General features: G+C 40.6%; 2 protein-coding genes across 3 annotated transcripts in view; one reads left to right on the forward strand and one right to left on the reverse strand.

Annotated features, from left to right (window-relative positions):
- Nucleotides 1–466, reverse strand: part of fbxw12 (F-box and WD repeat domain containing 12) — a 6,202-nt gene extending 5,736 nt beyond the window's left edge. The window contains exons 1-2 of the mRNA XM_024293471.2: nt 265–466; nt 123–160 (exon numbers count right to left, since the gene is read on the reverse strand). Of these exons, the coding sequence (XP_024149239.1) occupies nt 123–160; nt 265–369 (143 nt within the window). The 5' untranslated portion in view covers nt 370–466. The remainder of the gene's footprint in view (nt 1–122; nt 161–264) is intronic.
- Nucleotides 467–814: 348 nt separating this feature from the next.
- On the forward strand, nt 815–8,620 carry LOC112159847 (protein Wnt-7a). 2 transcript variants are annotated; one of them, XM_024294157.2, is made up of 4 exons: nt 815–1,270; nt 1,646–1,872; nt 3,846–4,108; nt 7,062–8,620. In XM_024294157.2, the coding sequence occupies exons 1-4, from the start codon at nt 1,200–1,202 to the stop codon at nt 7,542–7,544; spliced, it is 1,044 nt and encodes a 347-aa protein (XP_024149925.1). In that variant the 5' UTR covers nt 815–1,199; the 3' UTR covers nt 7,545–8,620. The 2 variants fall into 2 exon arrangements, with proteins under 2 accessions (XP_024149925.1, XP_024149926.1); XM_024294158.2 differs by having other exon boundaries at nt 1,672–1,872.
- The last annotated feature ends 6,358 nt before the right edge of the window (nt 8,621–14,978 follow it).

Genomic DNA, 14,978 nt, shown 5'->3' on the forward strand with positions numbered 1-14,978 from the left:
AAAAAAAAAAAAAAAAAAAATGATGTTAATTCAAGTGCCTGTCAGTACATGAAATTAAAAACAGGTATTACCACTGCACCTAATATTCTAGTGAGGTTGAAAAAAAAAATCAAGTAACTCACCTCCATAACCAGGGAGTCTCTGCTGCGTCATGCCAGACCTACAAATAACACTAGATTTAAACACATATTTCCCCCAAAACTGTCTTTTCAACAACTTCCGCGTTTACGACACTCCTTTATCATTTACTGTCAGAAGTTTTACCTTACAAACGCTTGAAGCACGGATTAAGTCTTCCTGGGTCAGATATGTAAAAATGTGTATGAGGCAGTCAGTGGTCACTTGTGGATGAGAAGAATCATCCTCCATAGTAACTTCTATTTGTAGAAAGTCCAGCTGCCTCCTCCGAAGCAGGGAAGTACAGGAAGTGAAAAGGGACAAACTGGTTTCGCTGTGGCTGACAGTAACTGACAGTGTCTCTTGGCTGCCGCTAGATGTCGCCCTTGTAACGGGTTGAGTGCAGAGACGCACGGAGCGTGCAGCCAGGCGCGTGACGAAGTGACAGAAATAAAGAAAAATAATGTCAATAAAATCAGGGATTTAAAGTTGAATTATGTAAAACTGTTTGTTAAAGCGCTTTAATGTATTTTAATTATTATTCAGTTTGTCTCTACGGATTAAAACGCAACTTTAATGTTCATTGTGTGGCACTTAACTGTTATGCTTTTTAAGAAACAGTACTTAGATCTTTTTGAATAGAAAGATTGATAGTCGCTCTCTAATCAGTCAAGGTGAATTCAGAGCCTGTGTGTGCGTGTGTGCTGAGATTCAGCCCTGGCGGGATTCTTCGGCAGGGCCCCATGTCTCCTGTGAACACGCCCCGCACAGATGAGCCAGATATATAACCCAAGACCTGTGAGCAGCAGAGGAACTGGGAGACAGAAAATCGCACTTGTTCACCCCCAGAGGTTACCTGTGACACCCTCGCAATGACAAGAGGGCCCAGCATCTGGGGGCCACGCGAAGGGAGTTTGGATGATTCCACAATCGGCATTTTGTAGAGCCTGTCCGCAGTTTTTGGATGCTTTTCGTCACTTTCCTTTGGAGTTACCTGGGCTGTGATCCACCGGAGAACAGAGGCGAACTGAGTTATTAATCAGCCCCACAGATCGGTGCATGAAACTGAGATCTGGGCCGCCATGAGTCGGAGAACACGACGATGGATTTTAAGAGTTTTGCTTTGTTTGGGGATTGTTTATTTGAAAATTGGGTGAGCTTTAACTATTTTTCCTCATTTTCGTTCCTTTTGGAAGTCATTTGAGAGCTGACAGATGTCAGACTTTAGTTTTTTAGAAGCGACAGTCGGTTTAGATTTCCCGGAAAGCTGATTTTTTTAATGTAATAAGTGGGAATTTTACGCACTTTCGTGCGTAAAAGTTGCTCGGGACTACTGCGTGCGTGCGTAATAAATCACCGCGGTGGTTTCCTTTGTCAGAGCGCGCAGAGAGGAAAACTTTTGAGTTTACACCCTGAAAGGTGCACTTGAAGGGATCCTGATTTGAGTCATAAATCAAAAGATTTAAATAATCTAGAAATATAAAATGTTTTATTATTATTATTTTACCCATCCATCTTTTATTGACAGAGGCTTCTCGTCGGTGGTGGCCCTAGGTGCGAGTATAATCTGTAACAGGATCCCGGGTTTGGCCCCCAGACAGCGGATTATCTGCCAGAGTCGCCCCGATGCCATTATCGTCATCGGAGAGGGAGCCCAAATGGGCATCAACGAGTGTCAGTTTCAGTTCAAACACGGGCGCTGGAACTGCTCCGCTCTCGGAGAAAGGACCGTCTTCGGAAAAGAGTTGAAAGTGGGTATGTTGCTGTCTGCTAACGTTTGTTTACATTTGAAGACTCCTTTTAGTAAGCACAATTTATCAACAGATTATCTGGAATGGATTTATCTCATGTGTACTTTTGCAGATTTTTATAATATTTAAATAAGTCATAACCAATCCATGTTGTCTTTAGCTCTGTGGAAATGTTCTTCCAAAAGGATTTAAAACTTGAAATGTCCTTCATTGTTGCACCTGTGGAAGAAGCATGCCTTAAGGAGGCAGTGTCCTTTACATCAGGTGTAGTTTTGTTTCAGACTGGTGCAGGAGCGGGGCCCTTTGAGCCTGTTTTAAGGCATTTGAAGCCAGCATTGGAACAAAGCTCTCCTGAATGTTGGCAGCGTTTCCTTTCAGCCCGGCAGAGTCTCTGGAGGGACATTTTCTCTGGTCTTTATCCTGTGTAGTGATGGGTGCTCCCACTGTAAAGATGTAGATCTTACCACGGGTATAAGTTACAGTGGGGAATAGCCAAGAGGCAAGCAGGACTTAACAGTGGAGAGTTAAAGGGATCCAAAATGATAGATCACTTGCAGAGGATGCTGGCTTGATTGTTGGAGCTGTGATAAGACAAAAGAAAGCACCAACATTGTTCAAGAAGATTTGATTTTATAGCCACAAAGAATGAAAGTGTTGCAACACCATTATTAGTTCCTTAAATGTTTATTTTAGTTCATTCTTGAGCTAAATCATAAAACACACACATCCACAAATACTTTTTATACACAATAGTGAGCAGCTTGGAACAGCTGTTTGTGGCTTTGTTGCCCACTGCTGTTGGAAAATAGGATTATCTCTTCATGCTAATGAACTCAAAGGAGGAAAAAAAAGTGTTTGACAGCCTGCTCTTTTATGAATGCTTGGTTTCGACCAATCAAAAGTTCTCGTTTCCATTTAAGCCGATGACTTGGACAGCCATGCCAAATAGATTGGTTGCACCGGTCAGATTAGAGCAGAAGGGTTTAAATGCACAGTATTGTTGATGCCCAGACGGAGGGGAGCGGTTTGCAGTTTTTTTTATTTTCGAGAAGAGTAAAGGAAGACTAAAATGGGGTGAATGTTTAATGTTGGTGTGATGCGGAGCTTGGAGGTTAGTGTTGAACATTTGTTATTATGGCAAACTTGTCAGAAAAAAATCACCATCTACGACTGACCTACTCCTCTGACACACCTTTTTTTTTCTTTTTTTGACTTTGAGCCCTTAGAGTCTGTAAAAATGTCCACGTAATTGATGCCTCAATATGAGCTTTTTTTTGCTTTTTCCTTTTTTTTCTTCAATGGCAAAGGCACTCATCCAAGATGTTTATCAGAAACGCGGCAGGTTTACATAGTGAACCGGGTGGCAGGAAGAAGCACAAAGAAAGTATGATGTTTGTTTAAAACAAACAGTGACAAGAGGAGATTATTTACATGCAGATATGACAGATTTTGCAATCGGCAGTTTCCTGTTTGCATGATAATGAATCAGAGATCTTAAAAATGGAAGGAACCCGGTTGCAGGTTAGGTTTGGGATATATTCAGTGTTTCTTTATTATTCTTCTTTGGGGATGGAGAACTTTTTTCTGTCTGCCGGTGAGATTAACCTTTACTTTTTTGCAGATATTTCTGTATGTGTAAATGATTTGTTCGCTGGACTTGGGTACAGATAAGATTGAAGATTCTGATGTCACTGCCTTATAAGTTTACACACAATGAAAGAAGTGGATCAATAGCCCTTCCTCGCCAACAGCCCTCTTATTCATGCAGCTTTGTTGACTGTACCAGCAGCAGACATTTTGGTTCACAGGCAGGACAGTTTCCAGGTCACATTTCAAAACAGGGCTGTCCTTGAGTGATATGTTAGCAAGACTTTGATGTAAAGACAAAATGAGTTAATAATTGATCTATTTTGCCCATTTTACAGATGTTTTCAATTGACTTCCTTTTATTCATCACACTTGTTTCTGCTCCTCCAGGTAGCAAAGAGGCTGCATTCACCTATGCCATCATAGCAGCAGGGGTGGCCCATGCCATTACAGCAGCGTGCACGCAGGGCAACCTGAGCGACTGCAGCTGTGACAAGGAGAAGCAGGGTTTCTACAAAGGATGGAAGTGGGGAGGCTGCTCGGCGGACATCCGCTACGGTCTCGGCTTCTCCAAGGACTTTATAGATGCTCGAGAGGTCAAGCAAAACGCCAGGACGCTCATGAACCTCCACAATAACGAGGTGGGACGCAAGGTAAGAAATCACAAGGTTTGGGGCAGAAGGACATGCTCCAGTGTGGCGCTGAAGCAGACTCAGTAACTATTAACAGTCTCTGACATGCTTTGATGAGGGTGAGGCTTGCCAAACATTTAGAAACCGGGGCCAAGCTTAAACAAGAAGAGGAATAAAGAGCCGCTTTTAACAGAGACGTTGAGTAAGTGGCGAAGCTTGATTCCAGATCCAGCCTGACTTTGTAGGAAAAGAAGAGATTTTAGCTCAGTCCTCTCGTGATTTTTCACCGTTGGGACAGGATACAGTTACAGCTCCAATCTGCAACAACAATTTCTCCGATCGGGACAATCCACATGAGGGGTGATGTGTCTGCACATGCACCTTGAAGGGTGTTGACTTACTGTTTAATATATAAACTGGACTTTAAAGCTAAAAAGATCTTTCAAGCATAAATTCCTGCTTTTATATTCAATACTTGCTAATGAATACATTTTACGTGGCAAGAAAAAAAGATAATGCAGAATAGAAAAAAAAGTTAAATTGGCAGTAAGAAAGTGATGATTTTCATGCATTTAGAAAAAGCGTTAAAGGGAGCGGTTTGTGAAGAACACAAGGCGCCGTCTGTTAACAGATACCCCCTTTTCTCTCCATCTTTTCCAAAACAACCTGTTTCACACCACCGACACAGAGTATGAAAAGCTTCCTCACCCACAATTGTGCGGTGGAGATCGTTTTCAATGCACATTCAGGGCCAAGGTTTCAAAATGGACTTATTCGGACGGCTAAATTGCCTCCCAGGGGGAAAAAAAAAAAAAAAACTGTCCAACTTCAAGCAGTCTCTCTTATTTATCCTTCCTTCTTGCTCCTAAATAGACCCTCTGTTTTGATAGTCACCCCCCCCTCCTTTATTTATGCAAATCAAAAGCAGTGACATTGAGCAGCAGCGGCGTTCATAGTGCCCTGCTGGAAGACATGCGGACAATGGCTGTCACAAGTGTTGGTCACAGAACAACTGATGGATTAGGGAGCTGATGCCAAGGTTTTTATGAAGTGCTCCGCTCGGGGAAAAGTTCCTTTTTCTTTCTTCTTGTTCATATATCTCTATCCGCTTTTTTTTAACTGTAAAGCGTTCCTGCCAAGACCGCAGCCATAAATTTCTCACAAGTGGCTTTAGGAGTCCGTATCACGTACCAAGCTCCTGGCATTTTAGCAAAAAGAGCAAAAGGGAAATTGGAATTGACCTTGCTGCTAAAGAAAATTCCTGTGGCACTTCTCATTGTCATCAAGTCAGGGTTTAGTTGTAATCCTAGTCACTCGGCACCTTGTACAGTCACTCTTGACTTTTGTCGGTTGTGTGTGGTAACTGAACACACAGAGCCTGAAATCTGATACATGATTTTGGCTTCTGTGTGTATGGTATCACACTGCTGTGTGTTGGGGCTAATCCTTAGCTGTGGTGTACAAGTAAGTCACATTGTTTAATAAGCTTTGTCAAAAGGGTTGTAGAATGAATATAAATCCTATTTATTTGATGTTTAATTGGAAATAGTTTGACCTAAAGTCTAGGGCAGGATTGACAGAAGTCAATTAATGGATCAAAGCTGAATAGATCAATAATCAAGCCATAAAAGTAGTTCACAAAGCTAAAGTCCGCTAGCTTGATGCTAACGCATGATAGAATTTCCCATAATGCTAACGCTAGGTCGACCTAAACATACATTACTGACTAATTGAACATCTTCATATACCCTTACAAAAAATAAGTATACTCAAGTTTCTTTTAAGTATACCTTTTTTAAAACTAAAATTAAGATTTTAGTTTACTTTTTTAGGTACTTATCAGATAAACTTTACAAGTTCCTGCTTACAAGCTCATTAGTTCATGGTACTTGGATTATGTTTAGAATATACTACAAGTCTAAATTATTTATCTGTCACTTAAACATTTTCTTACACAGTATTAAAATGGAATACATGTATTCTTGGGATATTTCCAGTATTTTTAGGCACAAATCAGTACTTCTAAACTAAAAAACAACTTAAAAGCTACATTACTTCAAATGGTAAATGGCGTATACTTGTATAGCGCTTTCTACCCTTCTTCGAGGGCCCAAAGCGCTTCACAGCCACAGACCCATTCACCCATTCACGCACACATTCATACACTGGTGGTGGCTCCGCTGCCGAACACTGGCGCCAACCTCCCACCAGAGGGAATTCGGGGTTCAGTGTCTTGCCCAAGGACACTTCGACACATGGGCGGGCAAGGCGGAAGTGTACTTTCATAATCTTAAAGTAAGCTTGAAGTTTATTGTCAGTAAATTAACAGTATACCAGAAAGGGAAATGTTAACTATTCTTCTAAGTATACTTTTTACAAACTAAAAGTGGGCCAGTTTGGTCCCAAGAAGTGTACTTGTTAGTGAACTACCAGTGTAAGTGGTACACTTGGGGAAATATACTTTTCTATACTCAAGTATACTTTGAAATGTATACTTGAAGTATGCTTATTTTTGGTGAGGGTACTCATAGGCATGAATTTTCCAAACTTTTTTAAGGAAATATTTTTTAAGTAACCATTTGTGGTCTAAATCACAATTTTTTGCTCAAACTTTCTTCTTCTTCTGGAATAAGGTGTAATGCTATAGCGCGATCGCCACCTAGTGGCCAAACTGAAACGTCCTCCAGGAAAGGCAGAACAATTGGAGCTTCTCTGAGAATCCACGTAGCACTGTATGATATTAACAATCTCATTATAATTTCACTAACACATTTTACAGCATGTGAACTGTATCAGATTAATATGAATATCTTCAGAACATATAATGCATTTCTAAACAAATGTGTCTAAATGAGTAAACTCAAAGTTAATTTGAATCAAATTGATTTGAGAGGATCAAAAGAATTTAAAAAAAGTCTAGATTACTTTCACAGTTTTCTGTTGTGTAATCAGTTTGTTTTTTTTCTGTTCTTAGGTTCTAGAGAAGAACATGCGACTGGAATGCAAGTGTCATGGTGTCTCCGGCTCCTGCACAACCAAAACCTGCTGGACTACACTTCCCAAGTTCCGCGAGCTCGGCTACATTCTCAAGGAGAAATATGCCCACGCAGTGCACGTGGAGCCAGTCAAAGCTAGTCGCAACAAGCGCCCGAAGTTCCTAAAAATCAAGAAAAATTATTCTTACCAGAAGCCCCTGGACACTGACCTGGTCTACATAGAAAAGTCGCCTAACTACTGTGAGGCGGACCATATGACGGGCAGCCTGGGGACCAAGGGCAGGGTCTGCAACAAGACAATGGTGCAGCACATCAGCGGCTGTGACTTGATGTGCTGCGGTCGAGGATACAACACACACCAGTACTCCCGGGTCTGGCAGTGTAACTGCAAGTTCCTGTGGTGCTGCTACGTCAAATGCAACACCTGCAGTGAGAGGACAGAGGTTTACACATGCAAATGAGAGTATTTATTGTGAGCGCATGAGATGACGTATGAGAGCGTTTTTGTGTGTTTTCATGGACAAAAAAAAGAAAGAAAAAGGCTGCTGTTGGAGTCTTTTTATATATATAAATATATATAATGGACTGCTACTGTGCTGTTTGTGCTGCAGCCTGAAGATGGGCATCATCGTTCTTTTTGCACATAAAGCTCTTCACCCATCTTCCTGAAAACTGCAGGCCTTGCATATGGAACCTGCACGCCGAACACAAAGGAAGCAAAGACTTTAAGCTATCGGGACACTTACTGACATTTTCACCATACGGATTTTACAAGTGAAATAAAAAATGAGACGACGGGCAAGACAAAGTGATCCTCCTCTCAACGCCTGCGCACAAATTAAAAGACAGCCATTTGAAATATTTAACAAACTGTATGTAGAAAGGAAGAATTATTAATATTAATTTATTACGCAAAGAACTACTGATTTTTGTGCTTTACAGATGAGAAGAGATAACTAGGTTTCATAATTTTGTAGTTTATTAAAACAAACCTGTCCGTGGTTAAAACACTGGATTTATATCTGTCTGGATAATAGGTCACACTGTAGAAAATATTGTTCCAGAGGGATCTGCTGTAAGGTACTTAAATCCACTTTTTTTGTCTAGTCAAAACCTTTTTCCCCTTTGTTTGCTGCTAGTCTAGAAAACTCCACTTGTTGAAGTAGAAGGCTTAAAAGCTGACTCCCTTCAGGCCTACTTCAAGCTGATTTAACTGGATTTTGTCAAAAACACAGCTTCCACATTTGGTTTAATAATAAATAATAGAGTATATATTTGTAAAATCTTATTTTTATATGATGTTTTATTTATATCTTCTTTTTTTTTGCATGTTGGGTGTCACGTATGGACACTGAGGCGAGTTTTTAAACCCCTGTGAAAGAAAAAAAAACATCTCAATGTATGTAAATTCCCCAGCAGTCACTGCCAGAGTTGTATATTCTATGAGGTAGAGACATTTTGTGTTCAAATGTTTGTTTTTACTGCATTTCATGACCACTACTGGTGAAATACAGGCACAGAATAACACCTAACAAGACATTATTGGTCTTATTGTCTCATTGGAAGTTACTATTTACATTTAAATCAAGAAGTAATTGACATGGAGAGTTTTCCAAACGGTTTTACAAAAATGCAACCTATTTTGTCAACATTTAGGAATATAATCTAACGCTAAAATAAAAAATATTTTTATAAATAAGTTTGAAAGAAGACACTAACATTTCTATGCTTTTAGTCACACTCCATTCATCTTTTAAACTATTTTAAATCTGATCTTAATTCTGATTATACTCCTTTAAGCTAAAATAATAGTGATTATTAAAAAAATTTGTTGTTTTCTGGAACATTTTTTTTCTAAAATGGCAAGAATTATACAGAAATTTTCCTCTGAGTTACAGCGTGGAGTAAGCCCACCCCCATTACCCATCATCCATCGGTTTACATGCTCTCCCGCTTCCTTACAACTGCAACCTAACATTATAGGTGCAACAAAAATGGCGAGAAATATCTGAACTATTGAGCTGCGCAGTTTTCAGCCAAATGCCAATTTGGATGAGGAAAAAAAACAAAACATTTTTCTATCTGCTCCTGATTTGAATAAAGACAAAATTTTAAGCTTAATTTTCATAATACTTAAGAAAAATGTCACAAAAGCATGTTAAAAACATGTTTTTGTTGGAGTGAGTCTTTAAATGTTAGGCTAATAACTCTAAATATTTTAGAACGAAGTTAGAAAAACAGAATTAACAGTGATTTGCATCAATATTAAACACTTTTTTACATTAAGCTGGCAAATAAATGTGCATTTAAAGTTGCATTTTCACCATGTACACCCATAAATTATCAGAGGACAAGTCCAATGTGTGAAACGTCCAGCTAAAAGAGAGACGCTCTTTGAGAGGGAAAACTTATTCAGGCTTAATTGAGGACCCATCGTGCAGACGGGGAAGCGGCTGAATGTGTGAAAGGGAGAAAAGGGTTTGTGCTCTAATAGCAGGGTACCCTTGTAATTGATGAGGCTAGTTGGGTAGACGTGTCACACTGATGACTTGCTCAGTTGGGGGAGTGGAAGTTGTCAGGTGATAGATGACTCGCACATCTGCTTCATTCACTCCCGAGCCACTAGTTGCTACAACAACTCCAGCGCAGCGGAGAAAATGCAGGGCGGTCTCCAAGAGAGGCCGGCCGACGTGTCAGGAAAATGTTAACGACGCTAAAGCCCACAGTCGTTACAGATTCCACTCTCATCGGCCTGGAAGTGGAGCGACAGACGGCCCTGGAGGTGTTGATGGAAAAGCTGCTCCCAATAATCTCCTGGAACTTGTAAAGTTTTCACCTGTGTTGAGCATTTTACATATTTGTTTTCAGTACTCGCTTCTCTGTGGGAAACTAGAACAGTTTAACTGTGTGTCAGGAAAAAAGAAATGTAAAAAACTAAAATAGAGGCTTGCCTGTTTGCCACAAGCTTTCAGCTTTTGTAATGTTGATACAAAAGATTTCAATGAGAGCAGCTCGAAAAGCTCTAGTTAAAGCCAAACTGGGCTTCTGTGTGCAGAACTTTGCATTATCTCCTGAACAATACACTTGCATCCTCCACTCTTTAAGGTCCCCCTCCCTACATTTGAACGACAGCACCTTTAAATGCCTGAAGATAAAAGCTAATCATTAAATTCTTAACCACTAAATCAAATTTTTAAGGCATGATGTAGATTTTGTCTTTTTTTTTTTTTTTTTGCAGCTGTTAATTCACCTGTGCTGTTTGCCATCCAGGTGCACAGCAGCTGAGCATCGCCCCCAAACGCCCCATCGCTTTGATTCTCTTATTGATATTTTGTCAGAAACCCTGCAGGCTGATTATGATCTTAGCTGTGTTTCTTCATAAACACCTTCAAATGTTCCGGCTTCTAATATCCATGTTGTGCTGACGTGCGATGGCGTTGCCCTTTGGAGTTTTGTTGACGAACGCACACAAACACACACATCCTGGCTCCATCACCTGCAGTGGTTGGGAGGCTGTGGCGGCTGCAGATTTATGGTTGCCAGTCGGGATTGCTCCCTTTTGTTATTGCTGGAGGTCTGCCACGGCTTACCTACCTGCTCCCATGACCTCTTACATCAGAGACGCCCAGCTCTGAGCTGCAGCCAGCAATTAGCGTCAAAGCCGACAATGACTCTTTTTAAACAGATTTAAGCAAGATGCGTCCTGCTCCATTTTTATCATTAAATCTGCCTCAGATTTATAGCAATGATGCGCTCATTTCAGGAGTTAGATGCTAATTTATGCATCTAACTGCAAATATAAAAAAGAAAAAGATATTAAATGGTTAATCTTTCAAGGCTTTCATTACAGCACAATATCTCACTCAAGCAAGTGGACAAGACAATAATTTAAAGGAGGAGGAGCCAGAAAAAAACTATGCTGTTTCTCCCATTCGCTCACTCCAGCCATAAATCTTCTGACACATGATTTTGTCAGTCATACTTTTGTTTTTCCCTCTGGTTGAGACATGCACAAGCACCTGAGCGCTGCGCACTAAATTGCAGAGCACAAGGTTGTCTTTATGTGATTCCAGAGATACTGTAAGGGCGCAGAGCTCATTCATGCACTCCTTTAACCGCGCGCTCTTTGAGACCGGGCGATGAAAGCTAGAGATAGACGACAATATCCACTCCCCGCAAGAGAGATCCACTGCTGTTTGGCCCTGACAGGGTCTATCTGACTTCCCATGGTCTATCTGATTTTTACAGGTAAACACGTGGTCAAATAGCCACAGGGTATTGTCAGGGGCATTAAGGTAAAGAACAGACTGAATAAGCTCAAAGGGGGAATTTTGACAGAGCCGTTTATGGTGATTCATGTCGGCATACCGGTCTGCTTAACCTGCCTTAAAAGGCTTTCGAAATATTAAAATGAAGAGTGATGAGAACTGGTGCAACTTAGAATAAAGTTGTTAAAAAAACACACCAATAGTGGCGTGCTGCAGTGTATCTTTACATGATCTGGGTCCCCCATAAGATACTTTTCTTGTTTTTGGAGTAGTTTGGAGGCAGCATAGAGGGCCCTCATATCTACCTGACACACACACACACACATGCACACATTTAAATATATCACCTGAGCCAAGCTTACAGTAATCCCTGGATGTCTCTGTCGTCCGATCACGGGATGTTTTGAACAAAAACACAAAACTCACTACAACCCTGCAAGACTTGGAGACGCTTAAGAATATCAAAAACCATCATACGCCCGTCCGCCGCTCCTCTCTTTCCATGACAGCGACCTTCCAAATGTGAAGGTAGATGTGATTCATTTAGGGCAGGAGTCCACAACCTTTGGCAGTAAAAGAGCCATTTGGGCCTGTTTGGTACCGATCAAAACCTTTTTTTAACCCTTTTAGAAAAATTTGATACTACTTTGCAGAATAAATATGAATTATATTTATCTTTGGGCACAAATAAATACATAAATACTAAGATAAACTGTCATTTTCTCAAGTGTAAAGTCCCTATTTAGTTTTGACAGAAGCTCATATTCTTTCAAAATAAAAGACTTCCTGTCCCAAACAGGAACATTCAAGAGAAGCAAATATATTCCTAAACAACTTGAGACAAAAAGGACATTTTCTCTTGTTATACTTTAGGTTTAGTTTGGTGAGCCGTCATCTTTTTTCCTACTTACTACTGCTGCTAAACATGAAACATAATTGGTTAAAGATCCAAAATATTATGGATATGAACACACAAATCTATAGGAATTAGCCACTCCCCTCTACTAATCATTGTTACGCGGCATTAGGTGTACTTTAAAGTCATAAAATAAACTCAGCAATCAGAATTTTTACTAAAGTTTTGCCTAATATTATTAATCTGTTTATTCTGGAGGAAGTGCAGAGCAAACAAGACCTAAATATATGAAAATAAAAACTATTACAGTTTATCTTCAAGGTTCACCTCAGCCATAAACTTAACTAAAATATATTGAATCAATGCTAACCCTTACTTTTAAAAGCTACTATTATTTTATTTTTCTTTAGTCACTTGTGGCTCTGGAGCAGATCTCTGATTTAGGGGAAAAATATCATCCACTGCACAGACGAAAGCCAAGGAGGACATTTCCATATCAGTGGATCAGTCAGTGCTGCCTGCCAGCGTACAATTCTCCCTCTCAACTGTCAACTTGGTGAAAAGGTGCACGAACAAGTTAGCGGGAAGAAAACATTCTGCGTGTGCTTCACCTGTGGTGTCATAACTTCCAGGCTCACGAGTTCAAGAGGGAGTTGCAGCGAATTCTCTCCAAGCATCTTGCGGCCTGTTCAGACTTGCACCCAAATGTATCATTGCAGAAAGCCATGAAACAATTTGAGCTGATGCTGCCAGTTTAAATAACTAAACAGTGTGGTCAGAGCTATTATATCATTAATCTTCTACCTCTCTCCCCTCATGCTCTGCCAAGATCTAGAAACACCCTCACCATCAACCGAAAAGAGTAAGAAGATAGCCGAAAGTACTTCTTTTGATATGTATCCCACGATGCAGGTGACAAAGAGGTTTGAAGTCGGAGCTTCTCACTTATCTCCATTTCATTCCTTGCTGCTGGATTCAGATGCATAGTTCATGCAAGCCTTTGAAAGGAGAAGAATTTGCTCTTCTGTGAGTGTAGGTCAAACTCAGCAGCTCCTGATGTCATGAACTGTAATAACCATTTTGTATAGGGGGGTTTATGTCCGTGGTTCCCTGTAAATAACAGCCGGTGTTGGCGGTAAACATGCCTGCTCTCTGACGTGTGATGTCTCAGGTCATTTGCTCATTCTTCCAGACAAAACATTTTCCTTTCGTCGACTTCGCACTCACAGCGCTTCGCCATCAAGATCCAAATCTCCTCAACGGGAGAAGAAGAAAAGCTGAATTGACACGAGGTAGTAAAGTGACCTCGGGTCGCCCAAGTGACAGTGGTGGATGAGGCTGTGACAGTGGTAGATGATCCTACAGTTCAGCTCAGGGTCACAGGTTTGTCTGTAGGGCAGGGGATCACAGCTGGAAGCTCTGCACCGAGGTCAGCTTCAGTGATGGTAATAAGATAAAGAATAGAACAAAAGAGGGACGGAGAAATGGATCCGTGAAAGGGAGCTCACTTTCACCCGTCTTCAGTGGCTTTAAATGGCCTTTTTGTACATACAGTACATTGATTTATGGGTATTTTAAGGCTATATTGTTGCTGGATTCATAAAGGGAAAGCTTTCATTGGTTCATTGTGAAATCCAGCGTAAAATCCAGACGTTGACAAACACCCTAAGGTAGGAAGTGTTTGATGCTACGCTGTCATGCGGCCAAAAAAAAAAAAAACTCACCTTTTAATGTCACTGGTTTAGTCATGTGTGGATGAAACTAGAAAAAAAGATGCCGAACAATACGATCATGACTAAGTTCTGATGTCACCTCCAAAGCAGCAGCAATGCAAGTTGGCTCCAATTCCAGAGTGATCGTTTCCATCATAAATCAGCGCTCTTCAAAAGGAGAGGTGTCTAGTGATGGAAGGAGCATTCCAAGTCTGCTGTGACGGGAACTCACATAAATAAAGTACAAACTTTTTCTTTTTTTTTTTGGTTGATGACTTCTGCTGAGAAAATACCTGTCTAATACCTCACGAGGAAAGCGAGGACTGATTCCAGGACAGGTTTTCTTCGAAAAACAAGCACTCTTGAACTCAGAATAAGGTGAAGAAAATGTAAACAACCTTTTTTTTCCTCCGTGTTGATCATAAAAATGCTAAAGATGTCTCACGTTACAACTAAACCTGCCTTAGACATTCTACATTTAAGACAAGTGAGACTCAATCTAAGTTGTGATGTTTTGCTGCCGTAGGAAATCCCTTTTTGACACCCTGACAACTCTCACCGGAGATCTCTCAGCCACTGTGTGCCTTGAACAGGAAAAAAGTGCACACACAGAAAAGACAGATTTAAGACTGTGGACGATTGCACAACCGAAAATCTTTCACCTTTAACATGCAATGACAGATTTATTGGCCACCTGGGGGCAGTGAAAACACAAAACTTTACCTTTGGTTTGACAGACTTGTCATCTGCTGCTTATTCATCCCGTCCAACATTCTGAGAGTTCAGTAATGATTAATTTGGACTTGAAATTCAGCAACTAAATATACGTCTGGTGTGGATCTACCTGCAAGTGGAATGACTTAATCAAATAAAGATGATTACACCCTTTTTCTGTGGCTTCTTCTCTATGACATCACCCTCCTTCATTTTCTTGAATTTATTTAGGGTTTGCAAAAACCACAATGAAACCGAGAAACAAATCCACAGGTGAGCTTCGACTTATGATGTCTGCATCGCTGCTCGATCCCGTGATGTGAGCAACTCACTGAGTTCATTAAG

The sequence above is a fragment of the Oryzias melastigma genome, linkage group LG7 (genome assembly GCF_002922805.2).
Source record: "Oryzias melastigma strain HK-1 linkage group LG7, ASM292280v2, whole genome shotgun sequence".
NCBI classification, from domain to species: Eukaryota; Metazoa; Chordata; class Actinopteri; order Beloniformes; family Adrianichthyidae; genus Oryzias; species Oryzias melastigma.